The 26,378-nt window shown below is 38.9% G+C and overlaps 1 protein-coding gene across 1 annotated transcript in view; it reads right to left on the bottom strand.

Moving 5' to 3' along the window:
- Nucleotides 1-2,231: 2,231 nt before the first annotated feature.
- GLCCI1 (glucocorticoid induced 1) overlaps nt 2,232-26,378 on the bottom strand; it is a 103,446-nt gene continuing 79,299 nt past the window's right edge. Inside the window, exons 5-8 of the mRNA XM_073898878.1 lie at nt 25,310-25,462; nt 19,598-19,808; nt 6,355-6,475; nt 2,232-5,152 (exon numbers count right to left, since the gene is read on the bottom strand). Coding sequence (XP_073754979.1) covers nt 4,807-5,152; nt 6,355-6,475; nt 19,598-19,808; nt 25,310-25,462 — 831 coding nt within the window. The 3' untranslated portion in view covers nt 2,232-4,806. The remainder of the gene's footprint in view (nt 5,153-6,354; nt 6,476-19,597; nt 19,809-25,309; nt 25,463-26,378) is intronic.

The following is a 26,378-nucleotide window of genomic DNA, read 5'->3' as shown; positions in this document are numbered from 1 at the left end:
CATGAGGCTGCAGCCAACCTACTGGCTGGGGTTGCAATCATCTCAAGGCTCAACTGGGGCTGAAGGATCCGCTTCCAAGCTCACCCACATGGCGGCCGGCAGGCCCCCGCAGTTCGTTAGCTGGCAGCCAAAGCTACTTGCCATGTGGGTCTCTCTCCACAGACTTCCTGAGCGTTCTCACAGCAGAGCTTCTCCCATAGCGAGTGATCCACGAGAGATACGCCCGAGACAGAGGCCTGTCTTTCCACAACGTGATCTTGGAAGTGACAGCCCATCACTGCGGCATTCCATTCATAAGTCCAGCACACACTTCAAGGGGAGGAAAATGAAGCGCTACCTCTCCGAGAGGAGTATCAAAAGAATTTGTGGACATATTTTAAAAACCACCACGTGTATGATCCAAGTTGCCTATATCCAGTTTGTTCTTTGGTCTATAGCAAAGGTCAGTACATTTTTTTCTGTAAAGGACCAGATAGTAAAATATTGTTTTAGGCATCGTGGGCCAGACTGTCTCTATTGCAACTACTTAACTCTGCCACGGTATTGCAAAATAGCCATAGGTAATACATAAGTGAGTGTGGCTTTGTTCCAGTAAGATTTTATTTACAAAAATACGCATGGGGCAGATTTGGCCATGAGTAGGAGTTGGTTGACCCCTGGTCTACAGCTATCGAGGTTATTGGAAGTCTGTTTCCTTGCCATCAGAATTCCGTGCGAAAAGAAATTCATCCACAAGACATAGCTGTCTGAGCTGTAGCTTGAAATTTAACAGCGAGATAATAGGAAGACAGAAAGGCAAATGTGATTTAGGTGGAGAAAAACGTCAGGACATGGGATTCCAGTTGTCCTCTGGGAAAAAGGAAGAATTGGAATATAAAGGAGAAGAGCCGATTTGGGACAACATCAGACAAGACAGTGTCTTCATTCCACTTAACCAATGAAGCAGAGATGAGACAAGAAGTCTGAGAAGAGATGTCCTCTAGGCAACCAGAACCGGGGGGCTGGATAATAGCGTTCCGGTTCTGACTCAAGGTGTGAATTAAAGGATCCATCTTCACAAAGCTCCTCAGCTCCAAAGAGCCCAGAGTTCACCAGAGATGTGTAGAGGCACGGAAAAAGACTCGTGAGTCCCACAGATGGGGTCAAAGGAAGGAGCCGCTGGGAACACGAAGGAATAATGGAACTTCAGAGGGGAAAGGGTGGGGGCAAACAGTTAATTTTGCACTATTCACAAATAAACTTCAAGTGATTAGTTTTAGCTAACATAAGGCTAAGCATCTATAAGTTCTTAGACCTCATTTCTCCCTCCATGTTCTTTAGGTTTGGTTTTGGTTCCTTAGGTTTCATTTTGCAAATATGAACTTGTTCCTCAGGGCTGTTTATATTAAGCTTATATGACCGAGAGTCAAACAGAGGAGGAGCTGAGAATCCCACTTTTCCTTCACAGTCACCTGCAGTGGAACTTTTAACCTAAGATGGTTAACCTGCCTAAATTATATATCTTTCTCAAGAAGGTGGCTGAGAAATCTCACCATTAAAAAAAGTTACGTTTTACTTTTTTTTCAGCCCGAAACACAGCCATTAGTCATTTTTAAGTTAATCTTAAAGGTAAAATCTTAACAACCTCTTTGATGAGATGTGCTTTGGAAAGGAACACTCTGCTGGTAAATTATTTCTCAAAGAGGTTTTTGCTCTCAGGCAGTGGCCCGAGACCAAAATGGGGCCTAGCATGACCCTATTTGGATAACTGGGCATAACATCAACACTCTGTCATTCGGTTGAGGTTTTGTCCCTCTTACCCCGAACCTAAACCTAAATACTGAGTAAAAAATTAAAAAAAATTTTTTTTGCTGCAGTTTTCTTTGCAAGAAATACCCCACTTCCTTTGAGGTGATGTCACTGAATTTAAACAAATTACTTCCATAAATACTTCCTGGGTATAAAATAAAGAGGTGGGGACAGTGTTCTCTCTCTTTAAGGTGCTCATAGCTGGGAGAGGAGGACAAAGACTTGAACTTTAGTCATCCGGCTCCTCACCTTGTGATGGAAAGCATGTCAACGACACGTCCGGAGGAAACCGGCTGGGAAGTCTCATCCAGAGTCCCTCTGGTGCCAGAGATGCAGGTCAGGAATTCAGTGAGCGCTGGGTACTGCCATCACCCTGATCTGAGTCCGTCTCTGTCAAGGTAAGATGCTAACAACCCAGTCTTTCCAAAGACATATGTGAACTATTCCAGTTTTACTAATAACTTTATTTAAATAAGACACAGGAACTTCTATACTGAAAAAATACAAAACAAAAGCCACACATTTCCTTGTGTAAAGCCATATTGTATGGTAACTCGAATACTGTTCAGCGCAGTGGCTAGAATTAAACAGTACAACTATATACAAAATTTAAACAATTTCTGACAAATTTCTACAGCTGGATGTAGGATACATTTGAGCTCAACAACTTCTGGGAAATTTACATGGCAAAGCATAAGCTTTAACACATTTGGTTCAAAACTTTAATATATGCTAAGAACAAATGTACAACACAATTAATATTTAGTTTCTCATGAGAAAATAAAAGCACATGTCACTATAAATACCGTACATCAGATTTCATCACCAAAAAAGCATTCAGTCCATCTTTCAGAAATTGATATCGATACTATTGCATCATATTTGGACAAAAGCAGAGCATAAGATCAACACATTATGTAATGCTAAACCAGATATCAGAAGTTAATGGAGCTCATATTTATCTTACAGAACTAATAATTTTCTCCCTTTAACCATAATCTACAAAATATAGTATTTTCATCAAGGCCTGAGATTATTAGGGTTAAAGGTGTCTGCTGCTGAAGAGATTGTTTTAAAAGGTTCCCCTGTGAAAATGGCAAAAGTAAACTGAGTCCTTTTCCATGACAGTCTCCTACAATATAACACTGACTAATTTAAAGGAGCCAGAATGCACCTTCAGGAGAGAATATTACTGCAAACTTTGGTGGAAAGAAGATAATTGGGTTCATAACAAAATAATACATAGAATACATACACACGCAAACATATACATATATATATATATATATATCATTTCTTAAAAAAATCAATGGTGTTGCTTTCTTCTCTATCACCTCTTCCTTCTTCAGCCTCCTTAGAAAATAAAACAAAAAACCCCAAGGAATGACTGAAGGGAACTGAAACGTTCCCGTGACTGTAGGCACCTTATTCCCCTAATTCTTAAGAAAACGGTGCCATATACTGTAGGTACAGATGAAACAACTCTATGCTTTACTGAACTAAAAGCAATGGAATAAAAATACGAAAACTTCCCTTTGCTTCTGGAGACGCTCTGTGCTGCAGAAAACAAAGTCTGAGAGTTGGGCTCTTCCACTGACCACTCGGGATTATCTAGGGCTCTCTTCACACAACTTCGTTGAAAATTCAGGTCAAGTCTGCAAGTTCAAGGCAATTTACTTGGGTTTTTGCTTTACTTTGCACATCCGAAATACTAACAGAACCATCCACGATACTGTGAGGAGAGGCCTGAAGAGACAGCCGCAAACTGCTGCTTTTTCTAAGTCCCCACAAACAGCCAGCTTCCAGTGCTGCATTACTTCTGAGACCCACACGTTCTCTCTCCACATGAATGCAACTCATGCACCTCAACTGCTCGAGGAAAACAATAACCAAAAGCGTGTCATTTGTAAACCCTCAAATTAAAGAATTTCCAAGAGAGAAACTGAACATCAATATGCCTTTAGCTGAAACAGCATTTCATGACGCTGATGGCCAACATAAACAAAAACTCTCTCCCATCCCCTGTGAGAGTTCACTGTTTTACTGTTAAACCTAGACTTTCTTGTTGTTAAATTCCATCACACACAACTGGAATGTTTATGTACAGTCTGGTACCGGAGACACTTTCTTTGCAACACTGTAACAGTCATGAACTGAGCAACACCTGAACTTGTTTAAAAAAAAAAAAAAAAGCCACATTTACACATGTTGAAAAGTGAATTCAACAGTTGTTTTACTTGTAACCGCATGACAAAAATGATGTCAGACACCACAGATTTGCTGGTTCTCCTCATGTTCACCCATGTCCAGGATTATTGTTCTCCTAGGGTTGAATGCACTTCTTATTCTAAGAATGTGGAATGTAATGAGGAAAGGGAAATGCATAAAATAAGGAAAGGCAAAAGAGTGATGTTCCCTCTTTAGCTTTTTAGCTGTGAAATATTTAATATCCCAATATGATATACATTCCAAGTTACCTGAGTTTAGACTTCAACTGAAGTACCTGAAGCTAGGCCATAGGGTGGGCACTGTGCAACTGTTGTGGCCATTTATTATTATTATTTTTTTGCATTGTATGTATTACAGAAGTTAGAAACAAACACCTGGATCAATTGTAAACATAATCCTGAAGTACAGTATTTTCCATAGGACAAAACACAGCAAGACATCTTCTATTTAGACAGGCAACTTTTTGATATAGAGCTTATTTATACTGAAGAATTTGGAACAAAACACAGGACACAGTACTAATCTGTCAAACATACTATGAAATGCATAGTCTCCACTTAAAATGCTGAATGACACACACATTTTGCAAGCAGTACTGCTTTCCACAAAAACTGCTGAATAGGAGTTCCGTCCCTGCCAAGATCAGTGTTAAGAGATACTTTACGATGCTGATAAGTATTCTGTTGGTGGTGGTGGTGTTCAGAAAGTTTGTCACTCCATGCAGATAAGATGTCTGAGGTCTAGTTCCTAATCCGTGAAGGTAGGGTAGAGGCCAGCTCCCCCTTTGCTTTAGATGATCACATAATTCTGAGCAGAGATGTGTTCCTCGCCCTGCAGGTCCTGCAGGAGCTGCTGCTGCTGGGATGGCTGTTGGACGGAGGCCTCCAGGGCGCCCACCGAGCTGGTGTCGTCAGAAAGAGACGTAAAGGAAACCCGGGAGGAGAGCTGCTCAACGGTCAGGGTGGCCAGGGCCGAGCTCTGGCCTGAGTTAGGAGAGTTCTTGAGCATCAGGTCGGAGGCAGGTAAGAGAGGGCCTAGAAGTTTTACAGGACAGAAAGCTGATCCGGTTGGGATGAAATTAACCTTGTTTTTGTCAGGACATGAAAAGAGAGGGGCTGAGATAGGCTGACGAGACCTAAAACCACAAAACAAAATGACATTCACAATCACTAAAAGCTTCCAAGCTTTCTGACTTAGCTGGAGTTCTCTACCACAGCTACAATGTGAATGGCAGGGAATGAGTTAAGTGTACACAGAGGGGTAAACATCTTCCATAGCACAAGTCAGCTGGCAGACCAGGGACGTACACAGCACCGAGTGGTATCAGAGACAAAAGGATTTTCAAAAGGACTGGGCAAATTTTTTCAGAGATCATTAGTTTGCTTTCAATCATTTAGGAAAATGGAAAAACCTCCTATGCTTTAGTTAAAGATTATGCCAGGTAGAATGACCTTTTCTGTTAAGGAAAAGTATAATGGGAGAGGGATTACCTAATCATGTATTTGGTTTTAAGCATTTTCTCCTTTTTCTGCATCACTATACATACTTCTACTAACAGATCAGAAAAAAAAAGTTTCAGTAATTTCTCAAAGAGCCAGTCAGCCCAACAGAGCAGGGTTTTTAAGCCTTTCCTCCCTTCCCATTCCCAGGAACTAAGCCATCAACTCCTGCATTCCTGCAAGACCGGTCTCTGTCCCCTTCCAGGTCGCAAGAGTAACCGCGGCCTCCCCCAGGCACTGCACTGGGACGAAGGGATGAGTGAGTCCAACAGCCACACAGTCTTGTCTTGTCTTTTCTTTTCTTCCTGAGCCACTCTGCCAAGTATTTACAGCATGAACTTTGTTTCCTTTAATTTCTAATTTATGCACACTGAAATTTCAAAAAGAAAAAAAGACCCTGCGAACGAGAAGTCTACATTAAACGAACACACACGCTAGATGTGTCTACAGGGAGACCAGGTTAGTTTCTTTCTGGCCTGTGGGGGCCTGTCATAAGGCCAGCCACACTTGGGTATTAACTTTGCCGCTAAACGCCTTCTTGTTAGCCATCCAAATTCATAGAGCTTTTTGAAAGGAAAATTTGTAGTGATTAAAAAATAGATCTTTTAGGTTGTAGGGATGAATTTCCAGGTTTCTTTGTACTAGCTTATGTATTTCCAGCACACAGACTCCAGTTGTCCACTAAGATTCCTCCTGCCTATTCAATTCCCTTTTCATAATTTGGTTTTGAAACACATTATCAGCTGGATGGAGTAGTTGATTCATCTGTGATCAACTGGTCTCAGTAAAAAGCTTTACAGCTTTGCAGATCCCAGCTGATAGAAAAGACATTACTTACGCCATTTCCTCAAAGACCTTCACTCGCTCACATCCCTCTGGGGGCTCCCGTTTGAACATGTAGCTGTTGTTTGGTTTGGGAGATGAAGCGTACTTGGGTAACGGTGAGCTACTCCCACTGTCTGTAAATTTAAAGCAGTTATATTAACTAGTGATTGAAAGCTCTTTTAAATTAAGTTTGATTTCCAAACAAGCAGCCTTTTGCACAGTTTATCCACTATGGCCCCTCTGCTTCCACCACAGAGCTTCCTTTATTGCAAAGCTATTACTAACACTTTCATGTAGTACATTTCTTAGAAATAAAAGCTTCGATGCAACAGTAATCTGCCATACCACAGAACATAAAAGGAGGTTATTTTGGTCCAGAAACTGCATTTTGAATAAAGTAGAGCTATAATCTGGAAGACGAATACAGTAGAGCATGTATTTCAAAATGTAAATGAATGGGGTAATATGTATAAATCATGCAAAAGAATTATAAGAGGTTATAATACAGGGTCCTCTAGGTTTTCTCACTGTCCCACCAATTTAATTGAAAATTTTAGTATGAGGAATCATCTTCATTATGAACGTTCTTAGCAGAAACATTATTTTTACTAAACACCATGAATAAATGTATGCAGGGGAAAAACAGGTTTACAACACATAATGTCTTTTCCCCTTAGCCCACTATGAAGAATAAAAATTCGCTCAGAATTTCGCCTTTAAAAGGTCTCTATATAAAAGAATCTTTCCAGCAGTTTGTATTTTTGCTACTAGAAGCATGAGAAGTCTAAAAGCATCTCTACCTAATATGTTTTCTTCATATTTTTGACCAAAAAAAGAAAATGGTCTATTCATGAAAAGCCATAAGACCTATATGTAATTTCTCCCTTTCCTACCTGGCAAAGGATTTTGGAAATTCAAATCCACCAAAATGTGTCATTATCTTTGTAAGATGCCAAGTTGTAAAGGCAGTCACATACCTGTATAAATACAATAGTCCCATTTAAACAAATTCTGGCTTAATGCAAAAAAATCCCCACTGCTAAAATACTAAGCACATGATCTATTGAGATGTATGGTTTTTATGTATATTTTTGAAAGACGGCATTGCTACCATAATTACGCTTGTCACAATTTTGATGAGTTGCTTTAGTTTAGGCTACAGAACACAGCGTGACATTCAGAATCTGAGTAATAGGAATGTTTTTATCATCATTAATGAACTGTATAATACATGCTTAGAAGTAGACTCTTGAGGCACACTTGGTGTATTTGGTGAATGATTCAAAGAGCATCTATGTTAGTCTTGGGACTGGAGATGCGTGCTTACATTTAAATATGGCCATAACTCTGGGAAATCAGTGCCTACCAAATAACGAGGCCACACCACTAGGAAACCTAGAAAACCCCCCAGTTTCTCTGTCACTACTATTATGGATATTCCTACGGATTATACACAGTCCTGTGAAAGGAAGTGGGTCTTAGAATTAAGTTCGGTTTCTTCACGTGCCATTCAGATGTAAGGATTTTCTTAGATTCGACATTCATCTTACATTACTTAAACAAATGGGAGGCAGGAGGGAGAATGTACTTTTCTCCCATAGGTGGATGCAAAACACCATTAACCTGGCGTCTGAGTTTGCTGCTCTCTATTTGAGCGAGGCTAGACCGAAAAGATTGGTCCACGGTCAAAAAGTGGCGAGAACGAGGCCCTGAGCTCAGTGTAATACAGCCTGACCCTGCTTTCCCGTCCAAGCAGCAAGAAGGCCCGTAGAGGCAATGCAAGACCAAGAGGTGACGTGTGATGCCTCCGTGGAGCTTCCCATTGGTGACGGCAGTCCCTGGGGGAGGGCACAACTGGCCTGAAGCCGTGGGCTCAATGGCTGTGACAAGCCTTTTTGGACTGCTGGCGGGGGTGTGACCATGTCAGTGGTCGAGAACTCTCCCCATCAGCACGTCAGAAAAGTCATCTTGGCCCCAGCTGCAGTCTTCTGGGCTCTACTTCTTTACTACGTCACCAGGCCGACCATAGGATTTCTCTGCTGACTTCAGGAATGGCTTCAAAGGCCTCTCCCGGAACTGAAAGCTAGATGTGAGTTGGACAATCTGTAAAACTGATTATCTTCCTATTAACATCTACGCTAAATTAAACAGTGTTTCCTCTTAAACGTTTTTCTAATTTCAGAGGTTTATATTTTGAGAGTTTTACCCACTTAAAACATTCTTGTTCTTTTTTGGGGGTGGGGGGCTGATTAATGTTAAAAAATAAACATACTGCTATCCTAGAAAGATAGTATTCAGTACTGTTATATCTCTTTGCCTCTTCAATTAAAAAAGTTGGGTTTTGTTGTTGAGAATATATATATATATGTAAATTTATTTGAATGTTTGGTGGTCTGGAAAGACAAAGCTTGAAAAAAATTGAAACCATCAACAGATTTGTTGAATCTGGAGTTTTTTCCTCAGGTAAGTATGCAGTCTGGTAGAGGACAAAGAGGAGCAGGGATGGAGAAACCCCATCTGAGGTTTCAGCTCTGTCACTAGTTGTGTAACTTTGAACACAACTGCCTTTCTGAGCTTCTAGATAACTAAAGGAATTACCACTAGTCCTAAATTCTGTGACATTTTTAAGGGTTCTAACATACAAGGTATATATATTTTTTGCTTTACAAAATGGCATGATATAAAAACAACCCTCATACGGGTGCCTGGGTGGCACAGTCGGTTAAGCGTCTGATTCTTGGTTTCAGCTCAGGTTGTGATCTCAGGGTTGTGAGATCGAGCCCCGCATCGAACTCTGTGCTCAGTGCAGAGTCTGCTTAAAACTCTCTCTGGCCCTCCCCCCACACTCCCTCTTTCTCTGTCTACAGTAAATAAATAAATCTTTAAAAAATAAATAAAAACAACCCACATGAACAACCTATTCTATCCATTCCAGACTTGGAGTCTAATTGATTCATTTGAAACTCTGTGTTGAATTTAATAAACATTTCAGTAACAGAACATAAATGTGAGGTAAGCATGCCTGCTCAGGAGATTCAAGATGAAAAGTCTCACAGTAATCTTAATTCAATCCCTCTTGTTCACACACATAATAAATTTTCACATTCTGTTACCTCTCAGTAGGAAGTAACTAGACATGTAGTTCACATTAAGTGTTATTTTATGTTCTTACATCATAGCCAATGTCAATAAAATGAAATGTAACAAATACGATTCTGCCTGTATTTATAACAGTCTTATCTATCTTTATAAAGAATCACCCAACTCTGAAAATCAGGAGTATGGAAATATTTTATTGGCTATTATAATAGATCATACTTACATATGTGTACCATATTTACCATTAAAATACAAGTAGCTTGTCAAATATTTTTAAACTCATGATAATGAATTAAAGCTTGGAAAATTTAGAGACATTTTAAACAATGGAATTCCATATAGAAATAGTATTTTTTAAACTACATGTACTTTTATAGTTACGAGTTTTCTGAATTTCTCCTTATATACAGCCTTCATTATTTCTGGTATATTAAGTACGGTCCACAATTTCAGTATAAAAAAATCGTATTATTCAGTTAAGTCATTCTGTGGGTAGGTATGTAAAATCTTTGCCATGGTTCTATTCTAGCCCGAAGTCTTTAGATGTGCTTTATCTCCTACTATCAGATCACTTTATCAAATTAAGTGAAATTAGTACTAAAACAAGCTATGTAATTACAGAGCAGCGGTTCTTAACTCTGGTTTCACATTAGACCCATTAGGAGATGTTTCCAAAAATACCAATAAATACCACTGTCCAGACCTCATCCCTAAGATATTCTGATTTAATTAGTCTGGGGCTCCTCCCCAGCGTGTGCTCCACCCCCCTCCCTTTTTTTTAAATCCCCCAGATGCTTTTAACGCAGAGCCAAATTTGAGAGCCAATCATGAAAATGTCAAAACACTGGTTTGGAGTCAGGCTACCTTGCCTGTGACGTCTACCAGGCCTGACACCATGACCTAGGAGAAGTCTGAACCCTGTTTTGATCTGTAAAATGGGACTAACCACTCATACGACAACTATGAAAAATGTGTATAAAAGAATCAGCACAGGGCCCGGGACAGTGAGCTCTCAATAAATACAACTGCAACAGTACAAAGAACACGTCATTCCTAGTCTGCAAACTTAAAATGGTGAACCATTCAGAAATTAAGCACCTATTCTACTTTCTCTCAGCAGAAGAGAAGAACGAGAAAGTTATTCTTAAAAGATCCACACATTCCACTTCTATTCGGGTGCATAAAGGTAAGATTTGGTGTCTGGTGGGGAGGCAGGGTAATATCTGAATACCAGATTCCCCAGGTTAGATTGCCTAGCACAAACTCTACCAGCTCATAAGGTCATCCTCCAGCATATAGAAATCTATTATCCTGAAATTCAAATCAGTGTCTAAAGCACAGATTCTATAGATTCCTCTGTGAAGACCTAACCAGAAGAATGTCCTTCTTATTCTGCCTTCACAGCAGAGTAAGAGCCTGGGTGAGTGAGGGTAGAGTTCCACCAAAACTATACTCAATGACAGATGAGGAACATAATGAAAAGTTAGCCAATAGAGTTAGATTAGAAATATGATTGACCAAATAGGACCTAAACAGTTACCACTCTAGTATTAAAATTACTTCTTTTGCTTCAGGAAATGAAATTATCAGGTGTAGTGTGGTTCAATGGCCTAATGTAATCAGGGGAACACAAAAATGTATAGCCTTTCTTGGCAACAAATTTTGGAACCAGTCGTTATTACCAGTTGTATTGAAAATGTGTCCCGTTAACTCCAAGACCAAATTGGGAACAAATAAGGAGAAAATCTGTCTTTCAGAAATAGTCTCTAAGGTGTCTCTAAAATTTCAAAGTCAACCTTTTATGAGAAGGTTACAGAATTTTAATAAAACAAGACATCAGTTGTCACTAATATCTCCCTTAGACCAGCATGCAATAAAGGGTCAGGAGGAAAAACTACTATCAGAACCTTCACTACTTAAGTTTCTGAACTCTCTTTCAAATAAGATTGTGTTCTGAATACTGGGCTCAACTTACATTCCAAATGTTTGGTTCCATTAATTAAATATTTGTCATATGGGTGGAGGTGTTTTAATCATTTAGTGTTCCCTAAGTATTCACTGAATTGATAACAATTTGTAAATTAAGCACACAAATCATAGCTGCTCCTTTTTGTGTACTCACAGTAACTACAATCCTTCTTCCACAAACGTAATCCTGATATGCAGAACAGGGCTTTTTATTACCTCCAAATGTGACCTGGAGTCGTTGATAGGCTAACTCCTCACTCTGAATTTGACTATCTGACATGGCAGTTAAAAATGAAAGCAAATTACTGTATTGAACATAGTCCTCAAACCAATTTATGGACTAAAATCCTGCCTCTTGTAAATATAACTCACAATGGCTATACCGAAAATAAATTTCAGATTATACAGAATATTTTGTATCTTGAAAAGTAATTAAGGTTCTCAGGAAGATCATTCTGATATAATCTTAGTTTTTATACTCGAGCTTTTTAAATGGAAATATTTCCAGGGACATCAGTTTTCAAAAAACTAAAATACACTGTTCATATTAAATTGCTCCTAAAGTATCCTAATGGGGAAAAATAAACACTTCTAATAAAAGTTTCACTCTAATTTTAAATGCTCACTTAAATATTTACTGAGCACTTATGTGCAAAATAGAAGGCAAAGCAAAATGCTTTAATTGTTGTCTTACCGTATTAGGTAAAACTCAGTATTTACGTTCCCCCCCCCGCCCAGTTCTTGCAAAAGAAAAATGGTATTATAATGTCTTTGGGCAGAAACCAACATAGAATCTTAAACTTAACACTGTCTTCTCCTTAAAGCCTGTTCCTTCTCTGATACTCAGTGCCTAATTAATGGTAGTAATCACCTTCCGCATCTCTCAAACCAGAACTCTTGTTAGAACCTGGCCTTTACCCTTCTTCACCTCATCCGTCCATCAGCCCCCAGATGCGGCTGAGTCCTCTTCAGCCCCTGCCCTCCAACTCCTCTGGTAGCCCTCCGCCTCGTTCTGACCTGCACCTGTCGTTTCCCAGCTCAGGGACACAAAACAATCTGCTGACATGCAGGAATATTAGAACATTTATACATACTCACTTTCTATCTTTAAGAGTAAGAAAGTACGCTTCGCTAGTAACATGTTTAGTTTGTGGATTGAATTAAATATATACATAACTTAGAAATCTATGAACAGATTAAACACTGCTGAGAGGGCGTGTCATAAACCAAGTTTGGAGACCACAGGACGAGGCTATTTCAAGGGCACCTTACCTTGTCCTGCTGCTGTCTCTCCACTTCTGTGGTTCCACCTGCGTGTGGCCCTTAAAGATAAAGCTGGTCATGACCTTTAGCTGAAAAAGATCTGTGCTTGCTCCTTCATTTCTCTTCGCAAGGCCTACAAGGCCCCTTATGAAACAGTGGCCTTTCTACCTCTCCCCCCTCACTGCTTTCTGCTCCCCACTATTCACCCCTGTGTTCCAGCCACACAGTTTCTGACTGTTCTCCACACACCAGGGCCTTTCACAGCTCACGGCCTGTATGAGGCTATTCCTCCTGCAAGGGCAGCAAGTAGTCATATGAGGTTCCGACAGAAGATCACTGTTGTACTCCAAAGAGTTCAGGAAAGTGACTTCATTTTCTACGCCTCAGATTCCCCTTTCTTAAAATAACAACACTGTCCCTACTCCTAGGACTGTGGTAATACTACAGGAGATGACATTCACCTGAGCACATTTAGTCACTGTAACAATCCTATGAGGCAGGTACCATCATTATCCCTAATTTATAGTGGAAAACACTGAGATACAGAGAGGCTGAGTAATTTGCCCAAGGACACATGGTTCAGTAATTGGCCGAGCAGGGATTCAACCCGGCTGTACCCGAGTCAGAGCTCATTACCGTTAGGCTCTCTGTCTCACTAAGTTCTGATCTATCTCAACTCTAGTGCCCTCACTGGAGATATGAGGGCGGGACTAGACAGGCGATCGATCACGTTCCTTCCAGTCTCACGTTCCATGCTTCTAACTAAAATCTCATAGCTCAGGTAACAGCCTCACTGGGCTTGCCTTCTGTTAGTCTCACGAGGAGACACAGTGTAAGGAACGGCCTCTACGTGTTGGTATTTCTTCTTAGAGGAACACAAAAGATAACAGGGAGAAAAAATTAAATAGATCCCCTTTTCCTCTAGCTGATACCCTATTTTCTCCCCAGTCATGATCAGAGTGGAAAATGAGATGGATTTTAGCAAAGCTACTTCCTTTCACATCATTTCAATAGGGGGATTTGAACTTCATGGCTTCTTTTCCACCAAAGGCCCATCACTAAAGGAGTATACTCTTAGTTGTTTAGTTCTCTTTACGGTCCTGTTTTTTTGGTGATGATGGGGGAGGAGGACATTATCACACCCTTCCTGAACATTCAAAAGCCTAAAACATACTATTTAATAACCTAAAGAAATGGATACTGATGTTCAACACAGCTATAAAAACATACCCTTAAAAATGGACATACTATAAAGAAAGGTCCCAAAGGAATACTCGAAAGACTCTCCACTAGGCACTGCTCTGGGCCAGGCATTACTCTACTCGCTGAGGAGAAAGCAAGGAGCAAAATGAAGTTACCCGCTCCCACTGGAGCTTATATTCTGGTAAATAGATAATAGGAGATTAAGTGAAATATATATATGTAGGCATGTTAATAAATTTTGGTTTGTTTCTATTCTAGAATCTGGGTTGTAACTACTGGAACTGAGATGCAATAACTCATCATCCATAGGCCGCTAGCACAGCATCTGCCATCAGGGCAACGGTGAACATTTTCTAAAGAGCGGAAATAGGCATTTACTGGATGCTTCTTCTGTGCTGTCAGGCAATGGGAATATATATGATTTTACATATTATCTTGAAAGAGAGAATCAGGGAGATGATGTTAGGGACAGGATTCTAGAACAGGTCATCATTAACCTATGGAATAATTCCAGTGTTGTATCTCTATACTCTTTGGGATTTTACCACCAAGAGGTTCTTCTAAGATAAGGCATCCTAGAACATCTCCTCCTATACATGAGGAGATTCTTTTGATAGAGGAAACAGACTCAGGCTCAAAAGCAGTGATTTTAAGATGTAGTGGCTAAAAGCAGTACATCCAACATATTTATTTTCACAGAATAAACACAAAAAGTACCACAAAATCTCGGCTGATTGTAGGCTCTCTAGAAGATAGAGGGTTAAAGTCTGTTATGGGCAAAGGTCAAAGAAGAGCCCTAGAGATACAGGAGCCCTAGTGATAAATGCAAATAGAATTAAAATGTATGTAGAAAGGAATAAGATGATGTCAAAAAGAGTCTCTTTCAAAAGTCTGACTAGGGGCAGCCCTGGACCCAGAAAGACAAGATAATACTTTATTTTTTTCTCCCCTACAACCAACGGATACTCAGTCCTAACACCCAAAGTTTAGGAATATTAATATTTATGAGTTAATCACAGTATGAGGTAAATAGGTCTTGGGAAACTCCATCCACATAACATACGTTGTTCTTGTGGGAAAATTCAGTTTAAGTTCCAAGTACCCAATTTATAGACTCTTGGAATATGACTGTTAGTAGCTGGCCTGAGTAGAATGGTTCAGTTGACTTCATGATTAGAATAACCAATGTTTCCACAGTATCTTGCAAAATTGCAGAATTGTAGAACAACTGCCTAAGTGAACTGTGCCAAAGATCAACTCTAAGTGGCAGGTTCATGTCTCGAGCCTGTGGCTCGCCCAGCTCCACTCTGGCCACCATCAGGAGCACTGGTAGAGCTGCTAAAAGAATATTCTGATGCTGCCATCTGTATTATATAAATGACTATTTTCCTCCTTGCATTTTGGGCATGATAATGTAAAAAAATTTAGGCTAACTCTTAGGGTATATTCTGAGGATGTCAAGATGAGAGCTCTTATTCTGGATCCTGAATTCTCCACATGGACCATAATGTAGGAACTGTGGTGGGTACTAGGTTAGTTAGCCTGACAACTTTATACATGTGACCAGGCTGCCTTCAGTCTTTAGGTCACTGGGAAAACCTAGCAAAAAAGGAAAAAAGAAAGAACAAAGAAATCCCAAATCTGAAAACAGTCTCTTAATGGCGGGACCTTTTTCAATAGTCAGAGTGTTTTTGTCTTGGCACTGCAACTGAAACAGCCAAAGAAAAAAACCAATATACTGATCAACTGAAATTATTTTATAGGTCCCAAATTATACATGGTTCATGGAAAAAAATATATGTTAGGAATAGAAAGAAGTATTGTTAGCAAAATCAGAAAAAAGATAAGTATGTCACAGATGAGTATCAGAAAATTAATCAGCTCACCAGCACATCACTCGTGAGAGCATGTATGTACAATGGCTACCCCTTCCCCTCTCGAGCATGCCTATCCAGGGGCCTTACAATGTCTGAGCCAGCTATTCTACCACAGAAAAAGTTTCTCTACAGGAACTGCAGAATATGTAGGTACTCCAAATATATTCGAGTTGATTACAAAATTACAGTATCAATGCCGTTTTCAGAGTTAACAAACCTATTCAAAATCTATAGCTTCCATTTTTTTTCTTTACTGAAAAATGCAACTTAGAAGACAAATGAGTATCTTCAAAAAACACAAAATTCAGACTGTACATAGAGAAGTAATGAGTCAGAGACTATTTCTATAGTTTAAATGACATAACATGTGTAGGTTTCAGAAACTATAAAACTAACAACTCCCTCTTCAGTACCTTTGGTATTCTAAACCTACTTGTATAATAGTGTATTATTTGTTTACGTTATTATTCCATATTAGACCATAAATTCCTTAAAAACAGATTTCACATCTTATTCATCTCTACTTTTCCACTCTCTAGTGGAGAACCTGACATACAGTCCATGTTCAACAAATGTTTCTTAAACTGGAAAAATGAACTCAGTTAAATACATAAACCTCCATTCCTGATCCTAAAATCCACATGTGAGTGTACGTATAGACATACATGCATATATGATAGATGTTATTTTAATTTTTTCTTCATAAAGAGGGGACTTGATTTACTTAAGAACTAGAAAGTTCACACTGTAATATAAGGTCACCTATTTTTCCAGGGAAGAGTAACATCAGCTTAATCTTAATCACAAAGTAATGCTCAAAGCTAAATATGGTCAGTATGTTAAGAAACTAGGGTCTTAATTCCCAAGCTGAAATAGTCTTGTAGAAAGCAGAAAAATGTCTAAAATGATTCTGAGATCTCCATAATTTTTACAGAGATTTTTAAAAAGTCACAATTAGCCACACCCAACACGATTTATTGTTTACTATGGACCAATGGTTGTGCTAAGTACTTTGCTACAATATCTCGTTAACCCCAATAATGATATGAGGTAGGTATTATCACCTCACTTAAGAAATATTTTTTTAATTAGGAAAAAAACTTGGGTCTTAGAGATGATCTGGACCAATGTTCTCATTTTACATTAAAAAAAATAAAACAAGAGGAACATAAGGGAAAAAAAAATTTGTGTAATGCCGGCAGATATCTGGTATGAAAGAATAAAAAGACATAGAGGAAAACATACAAAAAAAGGAGAAGTCTTAGAAAAAGGTCTAACTTATCTAAAAAACGGTCAGAATTCAATTATTCCACTATCTTGAAGAGACACCCACATTCCTATGTTCACTGCAGCATTATTCATAATAGCCCAAACATGGAAATAACCTAAGTGGCCCTCAATGGATGAATGAAGAAAATAAACACATGTGCACGCACACACACACACACAGGAATGTTATTAAGCCATAAAAAAGGAAATCCTACCATTTGTAACAACATGAACAGATCTTGAGGGCATTATGGTAAGTGAAATAAGTCAGAGAAAAATACTGTATGATCTCACTTATATGTGGAATCTTAAAAACATCGAACTTAGAGAAATAGAGAGGATAGTGGTTGCCAGGGGCCAAGGATAGGGGAAGATGACAGTCAGAGTACAAACTTTCAGTTATAAGATGAGTAAGTTCTGGGGATCTAAGGTACAGCATGGTGACTCTAGTTAATAATACTGCATTGCATACTCCAAAGCTGCTAGGAGAGTAAAATTTTAATGTTCTCACCATAGCAACAACAACAAAATGGTAATTACATGAGGTGAAGGATATGGTAACTAACCTTATTGTGGTAAACATTTTGCAAATCTATACATGTATCAAATCATTACACGGTACCCTTTAAACTTACATATGTTCTATGTAAAAACATATACTGGTTTAAACTTGGATCTAAGTGAGTACCTTTTCTGAAATGCAGAAACCATGTATTTACCTGCCTCACTGAATACTGGCACACAGAGGCCCCGAAGGCAATCTCACAAACAGTTAACCAGAGTGTAACTCACTCATCATCTTCCTAATACACTTCCTTTTTGGTTCAGTGTCTCTCAGTTATCCACAATATTAAACTTAGAAGAAAACAAAACTCAAGAAATTAACTGCCTAGCCTTATTATTACTGCTATTTTTTACTTTTCCCAGCTACACGTACTAATAAACAGCAAGAGTGGTCAACCTGAACTGCACTTATCCTTTCTACTGATATAACACAGAATACAGGTTTTGGAATCAAGACAGACCTGTCTTGCCATTTACCACTGGGGTAGCCTAAAACAAATTACTATTCTTTAAATATTTCCAATGACCTTCAAAATCCTATGAGAAGCAAGGTATTTTCTTGTTTGTTTAACTGTGAAACATCCATAGTATATGTTATGAGGAAGTGACTAAAGGTGTTTCTGCCACTAGGATGATGCCTCAGTGAAATCAAGGTTCCCTCGTCTGACATTCTATGATCTATCAGGACTTCGCACTTGAAGCAAAGAGATGCCTGTGGTACTGCCTTCAAGACATCCTTAATGGAGACAGGAAGTGCACAAGGCTTGTCAATCATGAAAGGGTGAAAAGCAAGCAGAGAAACGCTGAGATCCACCCACAGAAAGAAAAGCAGAAGACAAAGTCCAAAGAAACTTCTATTTAACATCTCAGCAGAGAGTTAGGCATAATGATGAGTGAAAGAAGCCAGACACAAGAATACACATGCACCATTCCATTTCTGTTAAATACAGTAACATGGAAAAATTAAATTATGGCGGTGGAAATCAGAACAGTGGTTACTTCCAGATGGAGAGGGAAGGGGGCCCGAGGGAGCCTTCTGGGATGCTAAAAATGTTCTGTATCTTCAGCTAGGTAGTAGTTTCATGAGTGCATGCATATGTAAAAATTCAATGGGCTGAGCACTTAAAATCTGGCCATTTAAATGTAATAATACCTCCAAATAAAACAAATAAAGGGGAATGACAGTCAAATGAGGACAAGGACCACAAAAATCCTATAAGATTCTGTAACCTTTACCTTTTTAAGTTTTCAAAGTCTGGTCGCCTACGGTGGATTTCTCTATGGTGAGAAGCAGTAAATGTGTGTGCGTTCAGTGTTTCTTTGGAAGTAGCTAGGGAGGTGGAAGCTGGGCTATCTTTGCTGCCTTCTGTGTCTGGGTCTGAGGGGGCCAGCAACTGAAAGGAGAGAGTAAGTGGTGGCCAGGTGCCTGACACAGCGACAGGAGAGTCAGGGGAGACAGCTGAGGCCTGAGAAGTAACAAAAATACCAGAGGTGCCGCCCTCTCGTTGGAGTTAGTTAACAATTCTTTTACATACCCCAACAACCCTTGATATCTGGTAGGTACTTATCAAACTTTACCTACTTAGTTAAAAATATCCCCATCCTTCCAAAAGAGTATCTAGAAATTACTTCCTCCTAAGCTGACCTGGGATGACAACATCTACCGTCAGGCATGAGCAGTATAACCTCTACCACAAGCATCATCAGCTCGGATGATACGGAGGCAAGCCCTGTGTGTTCTAGGGTGTAACGCTGTGTGCACTCCATGGGATAGCTTTTGTTAGCTGTCAGAACCATGCGCTGCGCTCCTCTGACACATTTATGGAAGATGTTTGTGAGAGTCACAAAGAAGAGGGTACGGGAAGCCAATGAACGAACCTACATTAACCAATCCTTTACGACCCCACCCTTCCACCAAAGGAAAAAAGGGATGCAATGGTCTGAGACGAAGAGAGTATAACGAGCACGGCCCTACAACGAACCCTCTGTCTAAGTGGGTGATTCCCTTCTCACCTTTATCACGCTCATAGAGCAAGTCTTCTGTTGAGCAAGGGCTACCGTCCTGGGACCCGGGGGGACAGAAGGGGGAGACACAAGGTGAGTGGCTGCTGCAGCTACTGCTGCGCTCCTGCACCGAGGGCGTCTGGGTGTCGATGCTGCGCGTGCTGCTGCTCCGGCAGTGGGCAGGCAGCGGGGCCCTCCGGCCATCCGGGATCTCCACCGGCTGCAAGAGAAACAAGCGTCACGCGTGGCAGCACCAGGGCGCACGAGCAAAGGGCCTACAGGGGACGCAGCATGCCGCACGGCCCGGCCTTTCACCTTCCATGACCGTCTCGCCACGGTCGGGCTTCAGACAATAAAGGCACCAGTCTTGTGTCCTGATTTCTGCACGTTGTCTCGACTGAGCGAGAAGTTTCCTTCCAGCCACTAAGGAAGGATAAGCTGTCCTACAAATTCCATAGCTCTCTGTAGGTACCCGAGGCTAGCCCTTCCCATAGCGCTCCCCAAGGGTAGGGGAGTCCCCAGCGCCTACCACCATGTCTGGCCCAGGCAGACATCCATCCAACAAACATGTGCTGCACGAAGTGCTCGAACTTCAAGAAGTCACTCTGACTTGCTAGTAAGAAAAGCCGAATCGCATACCCGCAGGTAGAGATTTTTCTGTCTGTTCATTCTTTATATTTTTTAGAGATCAGAAGAGAACCATGTTTTCCACTTCCTTTACAGATTACCCAAAATTTCTAATAAAGACATTTATTCTATTACTATTCCATAAAGGATGTTAATATAACACAAAACAATTCTACTGTTTTGGTATCCATCTATGTAGGACGACTCATAATTTGGCTTGGTTCTAATGCATTGTTCTGCGCAGCAAAAATAAGAAATAGAAATGAAACTATAATCACAGAAACGTATTTTGGACCCGAAGAGACCATAGAGTTCATTTTTCCAGCGTCCTTACAAATAAAGAACCTACCCAGCTTAGTGCAGCTGATGTCATGCTGATTACATGGCCTCAGGGCTTCTGTCACAGGGGCCCCTCCCTACTCTGCTTAGGCTGTAAAGATAAATCTTACTCCATTTTCCTAATCCGCCTACTAACAAAGTTCAGTGAGTAAAATTCTATATATTAATTACTTAAAATAGTTTGTTCTTATATAGGCAAGATTGCAAGGCTAAGAAAAAGTACCAATATATTCCTATACTCTTAGTTTATTTACAACGTATTTTCACTGTTTTTACTCTGAGCTTTGTCATTTCAGAGTTTTCAGAAACACTGTCAGAGAGAAAAATGGAGTAAGATAAAATTAGGCAAGACTCAAAATGGATAACTTTTTCTATAACAAATAATCAAGTGAAGGCTGAAACCATTAACTACTGAAATACAAACTGCATTTATCTACACAATGCTATTAAATCAAACCTATAGCACTGTCACAACCTGACAATGACTACTCTACTATAAAAAGAATATTCAATTATGTAAATATTAGTTCATTTTGTAAACAAATAAAAAGGTAAAACTTTCCAATTAAGGAAAGATATATTCCCAAAGGAATATTACTTTACTTGGTCAAATGCTAAGAAAATGTTACTTTAAATTTTTTTCTTTCATTTAAATAAAGTTAGATTTTAATTACAACTCTGCACTAAACCTTAGAAAGAACAAAGAATAAATCATTGGTGCAGGTGTTTTTGGACAAAATTGCATAGCAGTATAAGATGTGTGAAGTTCCAGGGTAACCCATGAGCGAAGGGCATTTTCAAAAATGTATTTGAGGCCTTCATGACAGAACTCTTTTTTTTTTTAAGATTTTATTTATTTATTTGAGAGAGAGAATGAGAGAGAGAGAGAGAGAGAGAGAGCACATGAAAGGGGGGAGGGTCAGAGGGAGAAGCAGGCTGCGGGACTCGATCCTGGGACTCCAGGATCATGACCTGAGCTGAAGGCAGTCGCTTAACCAACTGAGCCACCCAGGCGCCCGACAGAACTATTTCTTAAAATTTAGATATATAAGTCAAGGAAAATGTTATTTTATAAAAGCGTCAGTATTGGTAATCAGTAAAATCAGAATGATGTACAGATTTGTAGTTAAAATACTTAAGAATTTGAGCTCTCTTTCATTTGTGTCCTTTTTGATAAACATAGTCTTTCTGTATTCCTTTTTCTAAATCTATAACAGTAATACATATATATATATCCATTTCCTTAACCAACTTCTGTTTTGTTGGAAGGTTATAAGAATTATAAGAACGAAACAGATTTTTAAAAACAACTATTTATGCAAAATAACAATGGGAAATATAAAGGCTTAGAACACTGATACACTTAACAGGACAATTTTCTTTTTTTAGCTCCTGGCAGGTTCACTAATGGTGACATTTTGTTTATTAAAACTTTGGGGCACACTTAATTGTCAATCTAAAAAATTCTAAAAATCAATATTTTAGTTATAAGTGTGAAGGTTACCCTAGAGTAATTCTGAAATGGCTACTATGAAATTAGAATACGACTTATTTAAAAGCAGAACATATATATATAAAATTTTATTTATTAAGTATAATGTACATTAAGTAAAATGTACATTAGTTTCAGGTGTACAACATAGTGAACTGACAACTCTATACATTATGAAATGCTCACCACAAATGTAGCTCCCATCTGTCACCATATAATGCTATTATAATACCACTGAGTATATTCCCTATGCTGTACCTTTCATCTCTCATCTCTGTGACTTATTCGTTCTTTTTTTTCCTAAAGATTTTATTTATTTATTTGTCAGAGAGAGAGCGAGCTCACAAGCAGGGGGAGTGGCAGGCAGAGAGAGAAACAGACTCCCCACTCAGCAGGGAGCCTGACATGGGGCTCATGACCTGAGCCAAAGGCAGATGCTTAACTGACTGAGCCACCCAGAGGTCCCTGACTTACTTGTTCTATAACTAGAAGCATAGACCTCCTAATCCCCTTCACCCATTTTGCCCATCCCCCTCCCCGCTCCCCTCTGGCAACCACCAGTTTGTATTTATGGATCTGTTTCTGTTTGCTTGTTTTGTTTTTTAGATTCCACATATAGGGGAAATCATATGGTATTTGTCTTTCTCTGACTTATTTCACATAGCACAATATTCTCTAAGTCCACTCATGTTGTCACAAATGGGCAAGATCTTATTCCTTTTTATGGCTGAGTAACATTCCAACATGTGTCTATTATATAATTATATATGCTTTTCATATATTTTATTTTATATATTAAGTTTATACATATTTAAATACACACACACACACACACACACACACACACACACACACACACACACCACATCTTTATCCATTCATCTATCAATGGACACTTAGGTTGCTTCTATATCTAGGTTATTGTAAATAATGCTACAATAAGCAAAGGCGTGCATGTATCTTGCTGAATTAGTGTTTTTGTTTTCCTAAAGCTGTATTAGTAAGTTTTCTATCCTAGTACAGTTTTGTTTTGAAGTTCTTAAGGAATCAGCAAATATGTGACAGATTCTTTCCTCCTCAAAAAATTAGATTTTTCACTAAAGTGAATTTTTTGGAAAATTTCATTTCCTTACATTTAATGCTTTTAGACATTACTTAATGTATTAAGAAAACATTTTAATGATCAACAGCTAGGAGACAGCATAATTTCCAAAGAGCTCCTTTATAGTATGATAAATACAAAATAGAATGTTAACATGAAACATCTAGGAAGAGTAAATGGCACAAATTTGGGGGAAGATAATTTTAGCAATATTCATCAAAATTTAAAACACACAAATGCTTTGATCCAGCAATTTCACAAGAGTACATGTTTTCTAAAGCCCTGCTTGTGATGAGAAAAACTGAAAACAATCTAAATGCCCATCGACAGAGGACTTCTCAGTTATGGTACATCATACAATGATTCACTAGGTATTAGAATACACATACATATCAGGAATGATATACAAGATATTTCCCATAATGGTCATATCTGCTAAGCAATACTGAGAATTGAAAGAAAGTCTTACTTTTTAATCTTATAAACATAAAATTGAACTGTTTGGATTTTGAAATTAAATCAGTTTTAAAACCTGCACATTACTTAAAGGAAAGACACATATTTGACATAAATTAAATCATTATTTTGGTTCCCCCCCCAAAAAATCACAGGGGTAATTAAGTCAAAGGCTACTTGATGTTTTCTTTTGTTGAGTATACATTTAAGAGGTGGTCAAATATAGGTTCACATGCAGTAGTGTCCAGATTTCTTTTCTGGCACATAGGTAATTTATAAAGCATTTTTGGCAAATTCAAAATGGTTCAATGACCTCATCATAAGGGAAGGTTAAACTAAAAAACTCTTAGAAAAAACACAAGTATCATTGTGACCTTAGATTAGGCAATGGTTTCTTAAATATGACTTCAAATATACAAATAACAAAAGAAAAACCCAGGGGTTCCTGGGTGGCTCAGCCAGTTAACGGTCTGCCTTCAGCTCATATCATGATTCCAGGGTCCTCGGATGGAGCTCCCTGCTCAGTGGGGAGTCTGCTTCTCCCTCTCCCTCTGCCCCTCCCCCTGCTTGTCCATGCTTGCACTCTCTCTCTCTCAAATAAATAAAATCTTAAAAAAAAAAAGAAAAACAAATCAAACTTTATAAAAACTGAAAAAGTGTTTGTTTCAAAGGACATCATCAAGAAAGTAAAGCGTGAAAGACAACCCACAGAATGGGAGATATTTTCAAATCATACATCTAATAAAAACTTACTAGAAAATAAACTTCATAAAGAATTTCTACAATTCAATAATAAAAGGACAAAAATCCAGTTTTAAAATGGGGCAAGTGATCTGAATAGACATATTTCCAAAGAAGATATACAAATGGCCAATAGCACACAGAAGATGCTTAACACCATTAGCCTTCAGGAAATGCAAAGCTACACCATGAGAAGATACCCACACCCAACAGGATGGCTACAATAAAAAAGAATTACAAGTATGGGTGAAGATGGAGAAATTGGACCTTCATACAAGTAAATGGTGTAGTGCAGACACTCTGGAAAACAGTCTGGCAGTTTCTCAAAAGGTTAAACAAAGAGCTACCAAACCAGCCATTCCACAACTAGGTATACACCCAAGAGAAAGGAAAACATGTTCGCATGAAATCTTGTATATGAATTTCATAGCAGCATTATTCATAATAGCCAAAAAGTAGGAACAAGACCATGTTCATCAATTGATGACTAGCTAAAATAAAATTCACACACTATTTGACCATAAAAAGGAACCAAGTACTGATAAGTGTTACAACATGGGTAAACCTTAAAAACATTATGCTAAATGAAAAAAGTCAGTTACAAAAGGCCACGTATTGCATGATTCCATTTATATGAAATGTCTAGAACGGCAAAGCTGTAGCTAGAGGAAGTACATTAGTAGCTGCCTACAGCTGGGGGCACTGGAAGGAAACGAGGGATGATCACTAAAGGATACAGAGTTTCTTTCTGAGGTGATGAAAATGCTGTAAAATTGACTGTGGTGATGGTTGCACAACTGTGAATATACTTAAAAAAAAAACAACACTGAGTTGTACACTTCACATGGGTAAATTGATGGTATGTGAATTATAGCTAATAAAGCTGTTACCAAAAAAAGGACTTTTAAGACAGTTCTAAATATTAAAGAAAAAAAAAGGATTCAAACACTGCATGTAACCTTACCTTGGACACTTCCTCCTTCCCATTATTTTCTTTAATGAATACCTTTTCTAATTCAGGACTTATTCCTTCTACATTGCAGGGCACACGTGAAACGGATGATTTTGGCACTGATATATTTGACAGCGGCATAGGGACTGATCTTGATCCAGTAGCCTGCAAAACATAAGATAAGGTGGTGTCAAATTATTGGTGGCCAAAAAACTCAAGAAATCGAGAACTAAAGAGCACGGTAAATCTGAAAAAGGAAACTCAAATGAGTGGAGTTATTTCAACATTTCAAATACAATTTATAAATTCAGATTCACATACAGAAATTTAGGTTCTAAAAGAAGGTAAAAACTAGAGTCAAAATAATCCTTTAAGGTGACGTGTAAAGGTATAATGGCATAACATATACACTATTTCATTAGGACAGCAGACAGACTCTTCTGCACTGTTTCTTTTTCCCTTTGCTGTTTTTACTGAAAAAGCATAGTTGAAATCATGTCAGTTAAGTGGATCGTGTGGCTTTACTGGACAGCTGTGTGTGTGCGTTTAAAAGATTTGTTTCCTTCACTGTTACAGTTACCTTCTAGTATTTTTAATTTCCATTTTGAAAACCTTATGGATTATTAAATAATGTGGCAACAATATATCATGTTCAGTTCAATAACACTCACTTAACAACTTTAAGGTTGTTTTCAAAAGTCCTTTGGAGGAGTTCTCAAGAATTAACCACCTCTCATGGCTGTCACAGACAGTACCAAAAAGTGTAAGATAAGCCTTTTTTAATTTTTTTAAAGATTTTATTTATTTATTTGACAGAGAGAAAGAGCGCACAAGCAGGTGGTGTAGCAGACAGAGGGAGAAGCAGGCTCCCCGCCGAGCAGGGCGCGCCTGATGAGGGGCTCAATCCCAGGACCCCAGGATCATGACCCGAGCCGAAGGCAGCCACTTAACCGACTGAGCCACCCAGATGCCCAAGATCAGTCTTTTAAAAAAAAAATCCAGGGCGCCTGGGTGGCTCAGATGGTTAAGCATCTGCCTTCGGCTCAGGTCATGATCCCAGGGTCCTGGGATCGAGTCCTGC

Source organism: Callorhinus ursinus, unplaced genomic scaffold (genome assembly GCF_003265705.2).
Source record: "Callorhinus ursinus isolate GAN/ISIS: 27379988/994484 unplaced genomic scaffold, GSC_fseal_2.0 scaffold12, whole genome shotgun sequence".
Lineage (NCBI taxonomy): Eukaryota > Metazoa > Chordata > Mammalia > Carnivora > Otariidae > Callorhinus > Callorhinus ursinus.
The sequence above is the reverse complement of the archived record's forward strand: the minus strand, read 5'-3'. Positions and strand labels throughout refer to the sequence as shown.